This window comes from Condylura cristata, unplaced genomic scaffold, assembly GCF_000260355.1.
Source record: "Condylura cristata isolate star-nosed mole 26May11 unplaced genomic scaffold, ConCri1.0 scaffold00013, whole genome shotgun sequence".
NCBI lineage: Eukaryota > Metazoa > Chordata > Mammalia > Eulipotyphla > Talpidae > Condylura > Condylura cristata.
In genome coordinates, this window is record NW_004567114.1 from 46,549,017 (window position 1) to 46,568,251 (window position 19,235).

The 19,235-nt window shown below is 37.8% G+C and overlaps 1 protein-coding gene across 1 annotated transcript in view; it reads left to right on the plus strand.

Moving 5' to 3' along the window:
• SLC25A21 (solute carrier family 25 (mitochondrial oxoadipate carrier), member 21) overlaps nt 1-19,235 on the plus strand; it is a 430,630-nt gene that overhangs the window by 243,780 nt on the left and 167,615 nt on the right. The window contains exon 2 of the mRNA XM_004681924.2: nt 9,819-9,867. Within this exon, the coding sequence (XP_004681981.1) occupies nt 9,819-9,867 (49 nt within the window). The remainder of the gene's footprint in view (nt 1-9,818; nt 9,868-19,235) is intronic.

Sequence of the window (19,235 nt, forward strand, 5' to 3'; positions counted from 1 at the left end):
TCAGCTCCCTGGCCAGGGATCAAATTTGTGCTGCAGTGGCTGCAGTTGCTTCACAGTGCTGTGCTTTAAGCCATTGCATGACCATGGAGGGCCAGATGTGACCATATACTAACTAAGGCTATGGTAGAAAATATTTTAAGTCTTAAATCTTTTACACTATTAAGATACCTGTGATTACAAGAAATACTACTAATATAGAAAATCACTGTATTTCATTCTGCTTTTATGTTTTAATGGTAATAGAGGTTAGTAACTGAAAAGAACTAGCTACTTTGACCTAACATCTGAAATCTTGACTTAGCAAGATGCTGTGCCTTCTTCCTATTGCTGCACTGGTGTCCAGTGACTAAGGGGGAAGCTGGTTTTATAGCCACATTTCCTCTCCTCAGTTTTTAGGCACTCACACAGTTGAAAGAAGGCATGGAAGAAAGCTGCTTTCCTGGAAATGGGAAACTCTTGCTCTAATTACTAAAACTGTATGTGGTCAAAATAACAGAAGCATCTGCACAGCACTGTGGCAATCATATATATGGTCAGTGGTTTCATTGAGTGGCTAGTTTTCTTGGATATCTATTCCTAAGGATTTAAAAAGAAATTCTGATGTAGGATCATAATTCTTAATATTAAGTTGAAGCGAACATATTGTCTTTATAGCAACTTTGGAAATTTTATGATAGACTTAAAAACTGCTGAAATTAAAAACACTCCAGTTAGTATGATTTTAAATCTGTACAAACCCAATGGACAGAATTTGTGGTCACATTTGGTAAATGTTTAACAATTAGCAGTCTGGGGAACAAACAAAAATTCTGATTTGTAGTGTTTGTAAAATAAATGATTCTTCTCTTTTATTCACATTTCTTTCTCTGTAAAGGCATGTCTGAACTTCTAAAAGTATTTTTCCATTCGTTAACTTCATCTACAATTTAGTTTTCTGCTAGTGTTTCCCTTTGCATCTCTGATTGTATTAAGGTCCATATAAGAACAACAAACTTGCCATAAAGGACGAGTACCTAGCCAAAGGCATGGAGAAGTTACTCAGGGCAAATAAGAGTTAAATAACAAAACGAAAAGGATAAGAAAAAAATCACATCCATTAAGCTAAAACACAACACAATAGTTTATTAAAGCTATTACATCGTAATGATCGAGTTTGATAATGAGTATATTTTGTTTACAAGTGAGATTTTTATGAGTTTAAAAATTTTCAACTTTTCTGTTTTTCTTTCAAAGAAGTGTGATTTTTTTTAAAAAAATTCACCTATCTTAAAATGCTGCCTCAAATTTTCTTCCTCTCTGGTTCATGCTCTAACCCATGATTTTAAAGTATATCTGCGTATTATTTTCACCTAAATTCTTACATCACTTAGGAGACTCTGTGAGCACGGGAACTAACTGCTCCAGCATATGCTCACAGCCACTACTTGGTGTTAGTTTCTTTAGAAAAGTATAGGCAAATAATAAACTTTTATTGAAATGTTTGCCTCAGGTTTTTCAAGGGAGACCGTGGCTTCCCCCAAAGCGTAACTTTCAACAACAGCTTTCAAAGCTGCCAAATCTCATCGCCCATTTAGCCCGTTCAGTGGGCATAATATTAATTTACTGTGCCACAAAGGTAGTGTGCCTTAACTGTTATTAGGGGAAAGCATAATATATCTGATTTCCCTTTATGAGTCTCACATTGCTTATAATTCAGTAGGGCTACCACATTTTCTGGGCAGGCTATCAAATAGGATGTTGTAATGATTTGCTTGACTAGTAGAGTAGATGAAAAATATCGGTTCTGTCTGTAGCTGTTCTATTCTGGAATTTCAAATTTGCACAGTTTGAAACCATTTATTCTGCTGTGGTTCTCTTTCAAATATAAAAAGATTCTTTCATATTTTATTTTTTTAAAGATTTACTTATTCATACATACAGAACTGAGGAACAGGCCAGAGAGGCAGGGGTGGTGAGAGGATTTACCAGAGACAGAGTGGGGAACAAACCAGGCAGATCAAGAAAGTACACTGCTGAGGGGAGTAACGGGCAAAACAGGAGAGGTCTGCCGCGCCATGTAGTCACCTCCACGCCGGGGATGGAGCTCACATTGAAGTGTCTTTGGCTAGCTTGCAGTGCTGCGTTCTAACCCTTTCAGCCACCAGGGAGGACATCTTTGATATTTTAAACGGTTAAACATGTCACACAAAATTAAAGTAATGGTGAGAACAATGTGAATTTCAGAGAACAGAAATCTTAGATTTAACTTCAAATGCCAAGGAATGGGCTATAATATAACACAAAGGTTTTGGGCTTGGTTGAAGGAAAACATAGATTTTACTTTTAATTGACATCTTAGGGATGCTTGAATGCCCCATTCTCTGTTTACATTGCAGTTTATGGAGAAATCAAGATATTTCTTTTTCATAAAATATTACTTAACCAAAATTAACTTTGGAATAATCCAGTCTACTTAAAGGTGAGATAGGTATTCTGAACCTAGCTGTTGATTTTTTTCCTATTCAAACATTATCATAAATTCTTTGAATGACTGATTTCCCCTACTGTAATCTAAATCCTTAAAACTTCATTGCCTTCATAGCACTGAAAAGAAATTCCATCATTGTAGCAAGTTTATTCTTTTTCGTAGCTCAGTTTCCTTTAAAAAACATTATTTATTTATGCACACAAGAACAAAGGTACAAGCCAGAGGTGCGGGAAGCAGGGAGGGTGTAGGAGGATAGCTGTGAGAGAATTCAACAGCGATTAGGGAGCAGAACAGGCAGATCTACTGAATTCCACTGCTGAGGGGAGTAGCAGGTGGATCAGGAGAGGTCTGTTATGCCATGTGTGTCAGCCCCCTGGCCAGGGATCCAACTCATGCTGCAGTGGCTGTGGACAACAGCTTCATAGCGCTGTTGTCACGCCTCCTCACAGAACCAGGGAGGCGTGATATTTGTTTCCTTTTTAAAAGAATATTTATTGAGTCACTACTACTTGTCAGACAGCCTCTGGGTCCTTAACTCAATTCAATGAACAATACAGACAAAGCTTTTTGTCCTGGGGAAGCTTATATTCTACCGAGAGAGGCAGAAAGTAAACAATAAACAAATAAATAATGTAGTGCCTTTAGATGCTGCTAAATACTGTGGGGGAAGGAAAAATCTGAGTAGCAGGAGGAAATTTTCCAAATACTGTGGAAGGAGAGAGATATGCTAGTGTGGTCAAGACTGTGTGTTAACACGGTGGGGGAAGGTGGCCAAGTAGAATCTTGAGGAATTTCTTAAGAGACCGGGCACAGCTACCACAAAGGCACAGAGCTGAAGTAGTCCTGGTGATTTGGAAAACCAATAATAGATCAGCATGGCTGGAGTAGCGTGAATAAGGGGAGTGTGGTAAGAGTTAGTAAGAAACCCCATGTGAGATGGATAGCATACTTTTCTGAGTGGAATGGAGAGTATTCTTCTGACCAGAGGAATGACGTGAAACAACTCACAGTTGGAAAGGATCACTTAGGCTGCTGGGTGAGAACAGATGGATGGGGTCAAAGGTAGATGAGGGAGACCTGTTAATGGGGTGCTGCAGTTAATCAGCTGAGAGATGGCAGTCAGGACTCAGGCTAGTGTGGGGGCAGAAGCGGAAGTGAGAGAAGCTAGAAATCTGGGTCTATTTTGGAGTAGACCCAATGGGATATCCAGATAGGCTAGGAAAGGGTTTTGAGAGAAACAGGAATCCAGCACGGTTCTCACATGGAACAAGTTGTTTTTTGTTTGTTTTGCTTTGTATTTTGAGTAGAGGTGGAGGGAAGGGGTCAAGAGTCCAGTTTTAGAAGTGAGAATTTTGAGAGATGGTTATTAAATATCCAAGTGGCGATGTCAAACAGACAACCAGATACTTAAGTCTAGACTTGGAAAGCGAAGTCTGGACTAGAAATATAAATTGGCAAGTTAGCATATAGATGGTAATTAAAACCATGGCTTGAGGTGAGATCACCAAGGGAGTGAGAGCAGATAGAGAACCTCTTAAGTGAATTTCATATATTTGGTGTTATTTACTCAGTGGGCCTATAAAGTTAAATACTCCCTCGTCTTAAAGAGCTCATAGTCTGTATTTAGCTAACCATTTTTTGTAAGTCCAGGTCATGCCGTTAACATAGATTACAATGTTAAGATGAATAGTGCAACGGTTGGGTATGTGGATGGAGCCTCTGGAGAGAGAAACAATGCTAAATTTCTATATATTACCAGTTGTGGTATGATATGATAGTGAAATTGTAGTTGGTAATAGAAAATGTAACACAATTCATCTCTCATAGTAGAGGAGCAGTAAATTGACATAGTGGTAAGAAGATCAAATAAATTAAAAGTCATATGTTCTCAAATAATGTATTTTAGAGCATATTTATATATGATAACAATCTTTCCTTGTGATTGGAGAGAGATATTTTTCTCATGTTTTTTAGCTCACAAATACCAACTTTGTGACTTAGAACAAGCAATCTCAAATATGAAGTATACCCAGGCAACCGATGAATTAAAATTTTACCCAAAAACCTTTAAATATTTGTCTAAAATTGTGGTTATTTGTTATATGAGAACTAGGACATAGTCTCTTGAAGGTGGTTGGCAGTTTGTGATAAAGGTAAACTATGCAAGACTAGAACTGATGAGAGCAACAACATTTCACAGTATAAATAACATCAGTAACTCATTGGGCCTGAAACAGATTTATGCATCTTGTCTTCTCTGTCCAATGTTCTTCCCTTTCCATGTAAGGTCACTCTCAATATGTCATTTCTGTGCCCACCTTTGAAATCCTTCAGGCTTTCAGGCACCCCAGATACATCATGAGGCTGGATCCCCAACTCCTATTACAATGCCTTGCTAGTACACCGCTCTCAGGAACATTGTAGGTTGGCTAGGTGTCACTTCATCGCCCTCTCATATTTACATAGCACCTGAGCATCTGAATATGTGATTAATTTCATAATTCTGTATCAAGTACTTCCTGTGCTTTATTTCATATAGTTTTGCCAATACCTCTTTGGTAATATCTCTTTGCTTATTTGTATAATTCTTACATTAACAAAATAAATAATTGCCATTCGAGTTTATCTTGAGTATTAGCTGATATGATGGTATATGCAGTGACCCTAATCAACATTAACTTACTTATTTAACAAAATTCCACTGTATGGAGAGTGCCAGCCATTGTGCAAAGTGATGAGGACATAAAGATGAATAAGCATGTGAAAGCTTTGTCTTCATGAAGCTTTCAGACACAAAATTGTGAAAACACATCAGAGGCTCCTGTATCTATTATATAGAATTCAGTTCAGGTACAAAATGGCAGGAAAACAAAATAGCAATGGTTCAAAGGAATTTTTTTTTTGCTCCAACATAAAACAGTTAGAGGTAGACAAACAGAACAACATGTCAGGAACTGCTTTCTTGTTACTGAGTTGTGTGTGGTAACCTTCATGTTTAAAGTCACCACATAGTCCAGGATAACTACTTACACCTAATGTTCAATTCCAACAGCAGACAGGAGGACAAGGGAGAAGAGCATGCTCCTTACTTATAGAACACTTTTCAGATATTCCTCATACCACTTCCATTTATATTCTAGAACTTAGTCACGTAGTCATGCCTAGCCACAAAGAAGGTTGGGAAATACAGTATTTACGCCAGTCAGGAGGAAGAGCAGATGAATATTATGAAACAAATAACAAGCTGTACCAGGGTTACTTGGAAAATTGTTGCCTGCATGGAGATCTGAGATAAGTAGGATTCTTCAAAGTGAGTATGTGTGCATTCTCACACGATGATAACCTTCCAGAGAAAAGGAAGATTCCAAGGAAATAACAGTGAGAGAAACTCTCCTTTCACCAATCATGATCAATCATTGCATCACTTACTTTACTTAGCAAAAGAGGTATGGAGCTCAGGTTGTAGCACTGGAAGGAGATTAAGTTTCATGTTCAGTGCAGTTTTGTGGTTAAACAACCAGGAGACTCAGTTGGAGTCTGGAAGTATTCTACTGGGTCAGGTTAGTCATTTTTCCCCAGCAATAGTGATGCAGGTGAGGGAAGGTTATTGAGCAAGTTCAGATATGAGAGTATTCACAGGGATATCCTGAATTCACAGGGTAAAGGGCTAGTCGGTGCATTTGTGTCCATGATGTGGTCGCGTTACTAGTTTCATTCAATTCTTACAGGGCAAAACTTCCAGTTGGATTTGTCTTGAGAATGATGTGTCTTGAATTGGCAACTAGGATAGATTACTAAATGGATCCCAATATTTCAGAATCATCTTCTTTGATATATTAGACTTTCAATTTTATGAGAAAAGAGAAATTACTACATTCTGGTACCAGTGACCCAGTATGTACTTGTGACTTCAGACTAGCTAAGAGAATTGTCAGGAAGCACATCATACCATTTGGTTTCTTGAGGTAACTTCTAGACTAATGGCAGCAAAATTCATCTGATTCTATTTTTATGATTTTCTCCATAAAAAATAATTAGTCTCACAGTGGAAGATTACAGGAAGTAGCCATTCCCGCCTGAGACTAAGCTTTTCTCTGGACTCATATCTAAAATCAAAACCTCCATATCACTTACAATAGGTTACCTCCGTTTGTGATGTAATTTTTTGCTTACTTGAATTTTGCCAAATTGCTTGTTTGGGATAAGAACAATAATGCAAGAACAGTCACATGGATTCTGGACCAAGGGGATTATATTTTGCATTTCAGATTACACTTTGCTTTTGACAAGTCATATTCAGTGGCTGGTTCTATAGATGGGCATTGACTCATTCTTATTTAGAGGTACATATGCTGAACGATGATGTTTCTAAATGGCAGAAGGTACCCGTATTTGAGTTCATGTGTTTACATGGAATAAATGTTAATGGAAACAGTGGGCGGATTAATAGACTACTTAAAACAAGTTGTTTTAAGTAATAAGATGAGCTACTTAAAAAACAAAAACTTTTCACTGGCTCCTTGTAACCTATGAGAGGAAGACCCTGAGCATGACCCTGATCCTGACATATACACTTCCAGTCTCATCTTTTAATAAAATGTTGGAATTCGTGATTCTTTTAGCAAACTTTTGGAGAGATGTATCAACTACTACTAGTTGAACTTAATGTTATGTATTTTTAAATACCAAATTAGAGAGAGAAAATTTACTGTACTTGTACTCGCTCTAGCAAGCTTATTCTGAGTCTCTTATTCGTTCATTCTCATAAGTTTCACAAAAGTGCACTCAGTATACACCAGTTATAGTACTTGGTAAGAATAGTATTTTATATCAGAGTCTCAAGGGTAATTTATATTTACAGGGTTAGATCTCTTTCCTCTTCTAGCTAATAAGATAAAGTTTAAATTAGAGTTATGAGTAAGATATGCATACACACATGCATAAATTGAAGTACAAAGTAATACACAAGATCTTAGACATAAAAGGTATTATAGGTTGGTCATTCAGTATTTCCCTTTACAGGTAAGGAAGTGACATGCCTTGGAGTAAATTATCATTCTTTACAGGCATGAAAACAAGAATTTTGGTACCTGATTCTTTAAAGTAAAATGTGAATTTTCAAGCTAAGGGAAATACATTGAGACCATACTGGAAGTAACCCACCTGTTTTTTGGCCCCCTCTATATCCTACCTATGAGTGAAATCATCTGATGTTTGTCCATCTTTTGCAGTTTATGTCACTTGGCATAATGCCCTTCAGCTCCGCCTGCATTATCACAAGTGGCAAGAGTTCACCCTTTTCTTTATATAGTTGAATAGTATTCCATTGTCTACATCTTAATCTGCTGCTCTGTCAATAAACATCTAGGTTATGTCCATGATTTGGCTGTTAGTGTAAATATTGCTACAATGATCACAGAGTGCATATATCCCATTGACTTAGTGATTTTTTTTTTTTTGTATTTTTGGGTAAATGCCTAGGAATGGAATTGCTGGATCATATGGTATACATATTTTAAGATTTTGAGAGCCACTCTATTTTCCATAGGGGCAGAACCAGGCTATAGTTTGATAACAGTGTATGAGGGTTCCTTTTTTTTTTTTAACACCCTCACCAATATTGTTGTTTAGGGGCTTTTTCATATGAACAATTCACTAGAGTGTGGTAGTATCTCATTGTGCTTTTGATCTGAATTTCTCTGATAATAGTGAAGATGAATTTTTCTTCATGTGCCTACTGGCCACCTGTCTGTCTTATTTGAAGAAGTGCCTATTTAGTTCTTCTGGTAATTTTTTTTTAATTGGGTAGTTTTGAGCATTGTATAAATTCCTTACATAGCTTAGATCGTAGACCCTTATCAGATATATAATATGTAAATATTTTCTTCCATTCAGTAGAGTCTTTTGTTCTTTCATCACATAGAAACCTTTTAGCTTGATATAGTTCTGTTCATTTATTTTTGCTTTTGTTTTCCTTGCCATTGAAGTTGGGTCCCCAAAGACATCCCTGAAGCCAGTGCTGTGGAGTGCTTTTCCTGTGTTCTTCCTTGTATTTTATGGTTTCCAATCTTATATCCAAGTCTTTAATCCTTCTGAGTTAATTTTTGTGTGTGGGGTGAGAGAGTGCTCTAGTTTCATTTTTCTGCATGTGGGTGTTCAGTTTTCCCAGGACATTTGTTGAAGAAACTTTCCTTTTTCCACTATGTACTCTTGACTTCTTTGTCAAAGATTAACTGTACACATAAATGTGGTTTTATTTCTAGGCTCTCAAAGCTATTCCATTGGTGTGTGTCTGTGTATTTTTATTCCAATACCATACTGTTTTTTTTTTTTTTCACTGTAGCCTTTTGAAGTCTGGAGTCTTATACCTCCATTTTTCTACCTTTTTTTTTTTTTTTTCTTGTCTGGATTGCTTTGGCTATTGAGGGTCTTTGTGTTTCCATATAGGTTTCAATAATGTTTGCTCTGTTTCTTTGGAGAATTCCACTAAAACTTTGATATGGCATACAAGTAGTTTGTAACAGAGAAATCACCTCTGCTCGGTTAGCAATAGGAAAGAGGGCTTTAAATTGATTTCAAGAAGTTTGTAGAAAATTTCTCAAAATGCAGTTAAGATCATGGGTTTGGTAGGACAAGGACTTTACTTTCTAGCTTTGAGATCTTACAAAAGTTATTTAACCTTGTCTGCCTCAATTATCTTAGCTGTAAAATAGGAATATAATACCTGCTATCACAAACAGCCTTTATGAAGATTAAGTAAGATCATCTAAGTACTGCTTATAAGCACTGAAAAATGCAATAAACACTTAAACATGCTTTCTATGAGCTGTTAGTGCTTCACTATATATAGAATTTTCATCACTGTCTGATGAGATAGGAGGCATCAATGTCTTTATTTCATGAATACTGAAACTGAGAAACGTGATTTACCATGTTAGCAAATGTCTTTCTGTGTTGGAGGTGGGGAATTGGGTTTCTTTCCTTCTTTCTTTTCTGCTCTCCCTTCTTTCCCATTATTTATTTATTGGACTGGATTGGGATACAGTAATTCCTGTTAAATGGGATTTAGGACATCTGATTTTTTCCCCCATTTTCTTGCTCCTGTAGCCCCAAGCTCCTGATTGTGTCTGAGCTGTTACAAGAATTTACTCACTTACCTATCTTGCTCCCACTGAAAGAAAAATCTCATTATGTCTTTGTCTTTTGCCACTGGTCTATGATCATTAGCTGTCATGTCCAAAGTTCCAAGTTGGGTTTTTGAATCATCATACTTGAGAAATCAGTGAGGTCAGGGAAATAAGAACCAGTGTTTACATAAGTGTTTATTGGACTTTTCTTTATCATCTTTCAGGTCTTGTAGAAATTTGCTTGATGCACCCCCTCGATGTGGTGAAAACCAGGTAAGGTTCTGCATGAACAAGTTTTATTGACTTTGGCTGATATCCAAATTAAGATCTGTCAGAACACTAAATGCTAGAACTTGTCCTAGGCCGGTAGCTTCTCCTAATAATGGCATTTATATTAACTTCTAAAAGAAAATACTATTTGACAGATAAAATGTGAACAGTGAAAAGCATTTTTGTGTAGAGGTTATCTGAAGGTATATAATATTTTATTGCTATCACATGACAACCATAAGTTATGATTTGTGGCCAGGCTGATAGATGAGATAAATTTATCAAAATAATGTAAAAACTCAAGTTTATCTAGAGTATTATCACAGCCAACTTTCTTTGGCATTTTATATTAACAGATTGAAATTTAATTGTCAGCATTTTAGTGTAAGTCCTCCAACACAGTTTTCAAATGATGCTTAACAAATTTATTCCTATAATTTTTTGTCAATGCAAAATTCCCCATTTCTAGGAAGAAACATCTGTTTTTAAAAGGAGATGCAAAACAGGGTGATGTATTAAATCTATTTCCTAAAAGGAAAAAAAAAAAAAGCGTGTGGGTTTTAACATAACCTCAAGCATACTTATGATAACTTAAAATTGTGCCTGAGTTACTGAACTTTATCTTCTTTCAAATTTGAAGCTCTTGGAATGCAGTGAAAATATCCCTTTATGTGCATTGTATAAAATGCAAGAATGGGAGCTTAACCAGTGTAATGCAACAATGGTGATTGAATAAGCCCTTTTGCCACAATTAGGAAATGCTTGATGAGTCACAACGGTCACTGAATGGGCATGTTACTTAATTTGACTAAAGACACTGCAAAATCTTAGGTTGGTAGCTGAAAGCCAGGGAAGGTGACTATGACATACAAATAATACTACATTTTTAAGAGAAGTAAAGAGAATTTAGCCTCTGTCTTATCTCAGGTTGCTATAACAAAATTCAAGACTGAATGATAAAAGTTTATTTCTATAGTCCTTCAGGCTAGGAAGTCCAAGATCAAGGTGCCAGTCAATTCTGTTCTTGGTGAAAACCTACTTCCTGACTTTAAGACAGTCACCTTTGTGCTATCTTTACATGTCAGAGAACGGAAGCTCTCTTTCATCTGGGCCCCCCACCTTAAGAAATCATATAAACCTAATTATCTTCCGAAAACTCCACCTCCAAGTACATCTCATTGGGGATTAGGGCTCCAATATATGAACTTTGGGGACATATGTATGTGATTCACTACAGCCTCAAGTCACCAAATCCAAACAGAAAGAGAAGAAAGTCACAAATCATATTCAGGTGCAAGATCTCTATATTCTCTGTACATTTTTTTTATGGGGCTCAAAAACAGAAAACAAAGCGCATTGTCACTCTCTTCCTAGATTCTGTGTTAGCCTTCTTTGAAAAGCCAAGATATTGTTGCAAGAATAAATTAAATTGTATTTTCCTCTTAAGGGTAATATTTCAAAACTAGTGAAGTGTGGAAATGAACTTAGAAGAGAACTAAAAATACTTTAAACAAGCTATGATATTAAAATTATGAGTCTCAGTAGTTTGTTTATCCACTTAGCAAATATATAGTGAGTATGTCATGTGTGAGTTCTACACCAGGTCAGCTCACAATCTGATGAGTCAATAGGAATGTCACCATAATCAATTTCAAAATCTTTGCTCATTTCATTGCACTAAAAGAGAATAGAATATTTCTTGAAATGCATGTAGCAGTTACTCTGGCTTGATAGCTCTTTTATTATATCAGTGTTTTCATGAAAATGGCATTCATTGATTGGAGTTAGTCACATGCCCTTGCCTAACTTCGAAAGGAGGGAAAATACAATCCTTCAGTTGCCCTAAAAGAGAAGGGAACTGGATATTTGATGGCATTTGATCTGTATAAAAAAAATATTTATTGGGCCCTCCCTGGTGGCGCAGCAGGTTAAAGCACTGCACTATGAAGCTTAAGCCACTTCCACATGAGTTCAATTCCCGCCTGCCCCAGAGGAGATCTACATGGCGCAGCAGACTTCCACTGCCCCCCTCGGCAGTGTACTTCGTAGATCTGCCTGTTCTGCTCCCCACTCTGTCCCTGGTGAATCCTCTCACCCTCTGCATCTCTGGCCTGTACCCCAGCTCTATAGGAATGAATAAATAAATAAATATTTAAAAAATAATAATAAATCTATAAAAATATATATTTATTGGATAAAATTCCACAATCATAGAGCGAACTGACTTTGCAACAGAAATAGAACATTGTAAGATGATCCCTGGACACTAATCCACAGGTGACAGGGAATGGACAGGACAGACTAAATGAATGCTGAAATCTCTTCTCTATTATATTGTACAGCTGGCTACTTTTCTAAGTGAGATAAATGGTAAGCTGTAAAAGATACTACAGAAAACCAATAGCTACAATGATAAGACCCTATCACCTGTGTAAATCAGAAGACCCAAGATAGTTTCTAGCTTTGTGTTGCCCTCCCTGGTGGCGCAGCGGGTTAAAGCACAACACTGAGAATCTAAAGCCACTTTCACATGAGTTCGATTCCCGCCTGCCCCGGAGGTAACCACATGGCGTGGCAGACCTCTCCTGGCCCGCCCGCTGATCCCCTCAGCAGTGTCCTTCGTCGATCTGCCTGTTCTGTTCCCCACTCTGTCTCTGGTGAAGCCTCTCGCTGCCCCTGAGCCTCTGGCCTGTACCCCAGTTCTGTATGCACAAATAAATAAATCTTTAAAAAAAAATGATCAGTAACATCTCCTTCATGATGTCTCTCATATTGCCTCTCTCTGCTATATTCTCTTTCTTTCTCTGTCTCTTCTTTCTTTTTCCTTCAGTTTTCCTTTTTCCTATGTAAACTTCATTTGGGGGTGACTTCTTTCAATGGCAGCTCACCAGGTGAGCCCAGCAGCTTCAAGTTTTCAGGGTCCTTGGGGTTTGCACCTTTTCTGAGACAGTCTAACCTAGCCATTAAGAACTCTGGCTCTAGAATGAGGCTGAAGTTCAAATCTCGCTTCTTCACTTATTACCTGTGAGGCTTTAGGTCAGTTGCTTAAGTTCCCCTTGCCTCATTTTCCTTATCTTTAAATGGAAACACCAATGGTTTCTACATTATTGTGAGAAGTAAATGAATATATATAAACAGACACACTGAGACACACATGGCATTTAATACTGTGTCAGCAAAGGAAAGAGGAATACAAAGACAAATGAAGTTTATAGGGTAGTCAAGGAAACACAAGGGAAAATACAAAGTGTGGGAGAGGGGAAATGTTTAATATGGAGTCAGGAGGTTTCAAGTTTCTAAGCCGGAAAACTTGTGTTATGTGAGCACAGCATTGAACTCTTTCCACAAAAGGGTGTTTGCAAGTAGAGTTTCCTTCTGGATCTCGGCATGGGGGTGGCATCCACGTAGACTGATGACATCATTGTACATATCATTGGAGGATTATGTGCTGACATTAGGTGACCCCTCAGACTAGACCAAAGTTTGGCCGCCAAGAGGTATCCAGTGAATGCAGTTGAATGAATGAGTAAATCAATATTTGGTATCAATCAGAAATAATAGCTCTATGAGTCCATGGCCAAACTGGAATGTCTGGAAAGTGAGTAATATACAGCTATGTTTTCTTCACTGAAAAATGTAAAAATTCATGATAGAAGTGGGAAAGACAAATCTCTTCAAATAGAAGAGAAAATTAACCTGATAGGATGGTAATGCACTATACTATAATATGTAAGTGTTAGTCTAAAAATCACGTTTTAAAAAGTCAAAAGAAATGGGTAGAGTTAATTTAAAAATATATATTTTATTTAACTTCATATATCTCAAACATTGTCCAAATGATTAAAAATTAATTTCAGTTTTAGAATTATATTTATTGATATCATAGTTTAATATGTTTTACACTGAATCATTGATATTTGGTGCATTTTTTTTTTAAACTTAGAACATACTAACTAGCTGGGGCCATTCCAAATGCTGAATAGACATGCTTAGCGGTTACCAGATTAGATAGCACAGAGCCAGAGAGCAATGGGAAAGAAAATTTTTGCATGAAAGGAGAGGTGGTCTCCTGGCCGGTTGTAAGAAGAAAACTTTTGCTTGGAATGTACTGACATTTGCAAATGTGCAGGGTCCAGTGTAGGGGTGACTTTGACCACAGATGCATTTGGAGATTTGTACCTGTGTGGGAAAAGTGGCATTTGAGAGCCCCAAAGATTGATGGAAGTCACAACCTAAGGGGGGTTTCACTTACATCCATCCCTTTCACACTTTTATTCCCAGGAAGGGAAATGGCTCGTTGTGCTTCAGGAAGAGAGAATTACTGAAGTGCTCATTCTGTTTCTCCGCGAGTCATTTTTCATCATTTTTGTTTTGTTTCATTTTTGAATGGGGCATAAATCAGGTGCAAATGAAATAAATTACCTGCCCTGTAAGGCCTGATCTTTTCAAAGCCCCCCTCCCCTCCAAAGGGCTGCAGGCGCATGTTCCGAAGAGGCAGTCCACTTCTTGCAGGGTAGCTGCAGGCTGTCAGTGAGCAGACCAGCACGCTCAGACCTCGGCTTTCATCTTTTTTTTTCCCATCAGGACATAACTTGCACTGCAAAATCTTATCATACTTCTCTTGAAACATATCAATCAGTGTATAAATTCTAGAGACTCACATAGGTTGCAAATTTGGCATTCCATGTCTTTTATATATGAGCTTATGAAGCTTTGACTCAAGCTGTGGAGATTGATTTACACTCTCAATCGGTGGCTACCAAACCTCAGACCTGCTGATTCCTAATCTCCAGTGCCGGGCCTTTCGGTATTTCTATTTAACATCCTCCTGGGTGAATCTTAAGCAGTTGGCCCAGACAGGTCACCGGGTCAGCCTTTGGGAACAACTGCTTAATACTTTATAGGAACTTTGTAAAATATCTTCTTGTAAAAAGTTCTTTTGGTCCTTTGTGTGTGCATGTTAAGCATCTCATTAACCTGTGTTTCTCACTGGTGGTTCTCATTTATGTAAACTGCTTTGTGAGCAGTGACTAGAAGTACAAGGGCAGAGGTTTCCTCACACAGCTCATTTTGTGGTCGGTGAGCGTGTTATGGGATATACTGTCCGCAGCCAGAACAAACAGAGTTTGTCCTACTGAGTGAGGTCACAGGGGCGAAAATCAGCACCAGGAGATGGGAGAGAAGTGAGTATTGGTTGCTATGGCGGGAAGGTAAATGGCTCTGATGGGTAAAAAATGATTTAGAGGCATAAGTCCACCACAAACTTATTAAAAAGAGAAATCTGAGTATGGGCTATGGTGAGAGGCTGCTTTGCAGGGATCCCAGCAGTGAGTGAGGAGCCAGAACTAGGGAACATCCACAGCAGGGTGGGGTCATGACAGGGAACAGCCGTGAACTTAAAAATGAACACTCAATTTAGAGTTTAGAGAGGGGATGTAGAGCAGTCCTTGGGGCCAACAGAACAGCAGTGTGGAAATAAGGAAGAAAGAATTTCCGCTCAATAGATTCTTTTTTTAAAAAAAAAAAAAAAGAAATGAATCCTTTCTAAATGAGAGAGGAACAGTGGGAAAAAGGTTAAGAAGAAGTAGAGAGCAAAGACAGTAGAGTTTATAGGATTAAAGAAAATTAACAGAGCAACTCAGAGGGTTATTTCCATATGTTAATGATTTATCTGTGGTAAAAAATATAAGATCCCATGCAAGTTTAGACCATGGTTATGCCTGATTTCTCATGGTGCACAGACACTCAGGGTTGGACCCCTGTCATGGCTTGTTTTTAACCATGGAGAGAATATGTCTGAATTAAAGCAACCTGGGAATAGAACCACATTTTTATAAAGTATATTTTTGTTGCAACTTTGTCATGCAGCTCAATCAATCAACAGTAACCTATAATGGCATGAAATGGTTGCAGATCCCCAAATATATGACTATAACTTGGTTTTTGAAGTTGCTTGACCATATGAGAGCTTCTCTGGGAAGCAAAATGTCTCTTTGCAGTTACTGAGTCAACTTTTCACTCATTGAAGATGCCATTCTTGTCCCTGGCATCTTGTCATCAGCAAAAGTAATCAAGTAAATAAAACGGTGCTTAGATGGTTAATATACTTGAAAGGGATGGAGGTGACAAATACTATCCTCTCCTTCACATGTTTATGGGGCTGCAGTGAATACATGTTAAGTGGATGAATGTGTGCTTTAAAATGCCATCTGCTTCCCCAAAAAGCTTTATTACAAATTTAATTCATCATTGCCATGAGTTCATGGCAAACTTTAAAGGATCCCATATTGCATGATGATGTAATTTGAAAAATCTAACATAACCTGAGCATGACCCTAAAACTAGAGGAAATGATTCGATTTTAGGTACTGTTAAAAGTGTTGCATGGGGCCCTCCCTGGTGGCGCAGCAGGTTAAAGCACAGCACTAAGAAGCTAAAGCCACTTCTGCATGAGTTCGATTCCCGCCTGCCCCAGAGGCGATCCACATGGTGAGGCAGACCTCTCATGGCCCGCCTGCTGCTCCTCTCAGCAGTGTACTTCACCAATCTGCCTGTTCTGCTCCCCTCTCTGTCTCTGGTGAATCCTCTCACCCTCCACATCTCTGGCCTGTACCCCAGTTCCATAAGAATAAATAAATCTTTAACAACAACAACAACAAAAAAGTATTGCATGTCTACATTTCTGCAGAAAGGTAGAAGGTTTGAAGATGACAGAGTAGGACTCCCATGAAGAGATTTCATTAATATCACTCCTCAGATTCCCACTCCGACAATGTCTTCCCCAATTTGGATAACAAGGCTTGTATCCAGACTGTGGGAAACTCACTAGGGTCCACCTTCGGAAGGCCTGTCCTTCCTTGACATCGGTGGTCCTTCCCACAAAGATTAAAGTCAGGCAAAGGCGGGGTAAAGCTGCGCCAGTTTCTTTGGCCACAGAGGGTGCTCCATGCATGTTGCCTTTTGCTGTTACTTAATTTTCAATCAATCATTTCTTCTCTGTCCCAACAATGACCAGGTGGGGATAGAATGAGATGGCACCCAAGGATCTTCTGCTCTGAGGGGTCAGAGAGAAACTTGGCTCCAAAGCTCTCATGCGAGTAATCTTGCGACCATACTCTAATTTTTCTTCTTCAGATTTCTTAATAAGGAGGTAATCCTTTCTTTTTCAAAAAACACCATCAGTTCTCCCCACATAAAATCACAAAGTTCTATTATGTTAAATCAACTGTAACTTACTTATGTTGTTTCTAATTTTTTTCTTGTCTTCCTTTTTGTTTTGTAAATGGCATTCTTTTTAAAATAACTCCCTGGAGAAGCCTGCTATTTTTATGACCCACATTATGGAGCCTTTGTAAAGTGTTTAATCTTTCCTTAATTTGTGTTTTTGTCAAAATTTTTAAAATAAGGGTTTGGCATTTGTTTCAAGCGCTGCAGCCATTCTTCCTGCACAGCTAAATGGGCTGAGAGATCCCACCTTTGCTGGAAGCATCAGGTGAGCTCTGTTTTGCTGCTGCTCTTTTTCCCTCTGCTTAGCCACAAAGACTTCTGTTTTTATGAGGATTCCAGCCTGGATGATGAGAAGGAAAAGTGCCCTGTGCATTCCTCATGCCTATCAAGGGCCTTCTCCAGACAGCTTCTTTTTTTTAAAGCTGAAAGGTAAATAATTCTTAAATGGCTTTCTTATCCTCGTCATGGGAAAGTGAATTACTTCTAAAATGAGCATCAGCATGAAGACTATTTCCTCTGTTCCTCCCCTCAGTCCCCATTCGGGTTTTATCCCAATTGCTTTTAAATTTTCAGCAACTTCATTAATCTACATTTTCAGCCAATGCCCATTGAAGGTTCCGCTTACAATGACATATTTCACCTCAAGCATGACTTAGAGTCCACGTTTAAGGTATTTGACTATTAAATATAAGAATCGAACTGATTTGGGGTTATTTTAACTTAAAAACAAATGGGATATTTTTTCTTAATGTTTTTAGTGCAATCATACACATTTCCCAGATAATCTTCTATTTTAAGCATAGGATTCGAGGGGAGGGGCATTTGAATAATGCCATGTCTATTTTCAGTGGTTATTGAAAGGCTATCTGAGGTGAGCTCTAGCTCTAAATTCAGAAAGAAAAGCAAACATTCATAATGTTGGCTATTTACTTGACTATTGTACTTGCTTTATTTTAAATGACTTCTAGTTTAACTCTAAGAATCTATTGCCAGAGAAAATAAAATTGTCTCGGGGGGGGGGGGTGTTTTCTCCTCAGTCATATCTCTAAAGAATAGAGATATGTCAAAAAGGGCTGGAATGATTTTTAAAAATCATGTGCCATGGAGGAAACACTTTAGGTTCCTTAACTTGGGCTCTTCCTGTAGCATGAGAAAAATTAAAAGTGTTGCTAAAGAGGCTGTGTAAGATGAAAATCTCACTGTGAGCTGATTCAGCCATGCTCATGAGTAAGCTTTGGAGTTGATCCTGTAGTGGGAATCAAGTCTAATGAAATATAAATGGTTGGGATTAAAATAAGGCTAAAAACTATTGTCATCATATACATTCTAGAAGGTTGTTTTTCCTTTTTGTGAAGTAAAAATAAAAGGCAAATATTTATTTAGACAAATATAAATTCTGAGCCAAAAAAATGTAACTATAAACCTTGACTAAAAATTGATAAAATTTTTTTAGCCATTCCTGGAAAATCAATTCACAAAATATTCCTGTTAAAATGGATAAAATAGCTGGTATTGCTTTTGCTTTGCAGTCAGGGTACAGCTGAGATTTAGTTTTGACATAATGAAGAAGTTTCTAAGATGATAAATAGAGCTATATAGTCTCTGGATGCAACTCTACTTACTCTGGGCCAAGTTTCTACAGAATAACATATTCCCATTTGGGGATTATTGAATGATACTTTCTTCAATGAAACTTTTGTTAAGTACCTAATAGGTTACATACTTTCCCTTTATAACAAAACACTCCAAAATTAACATAAACACCTTCAAATTTTGTTATTTAAAGTCTATCATATGTATTCCGCCTTTTTATGCAAAAAAAAATCATGCTAGATGTTTAGTAGTATTGATAGTCAATGAAAAAAAAATAGACCTCAGAATTTATCTCAATATTTGTATCCCTTTAAATTCTGAAAATTAGGTCATCCCTCGTGGCACAGGGGTTAAAGTCTCAGTGCTATCAAGCTATTCCTAACCACTGTGGCATAAATTTGATCCCTAGCCAGGGAACTAACCCACATGGTGCAGTAAACCTTTCCTGTCTGCCCTCGGCAGTATATTTCAGTGAGTCTGCCTGTTCTGCTCCCCACTCTGTGGGGAATCCATCCTTTCTCTCTCTCTCTCTCTCTGTCTCTCTCTCTCTC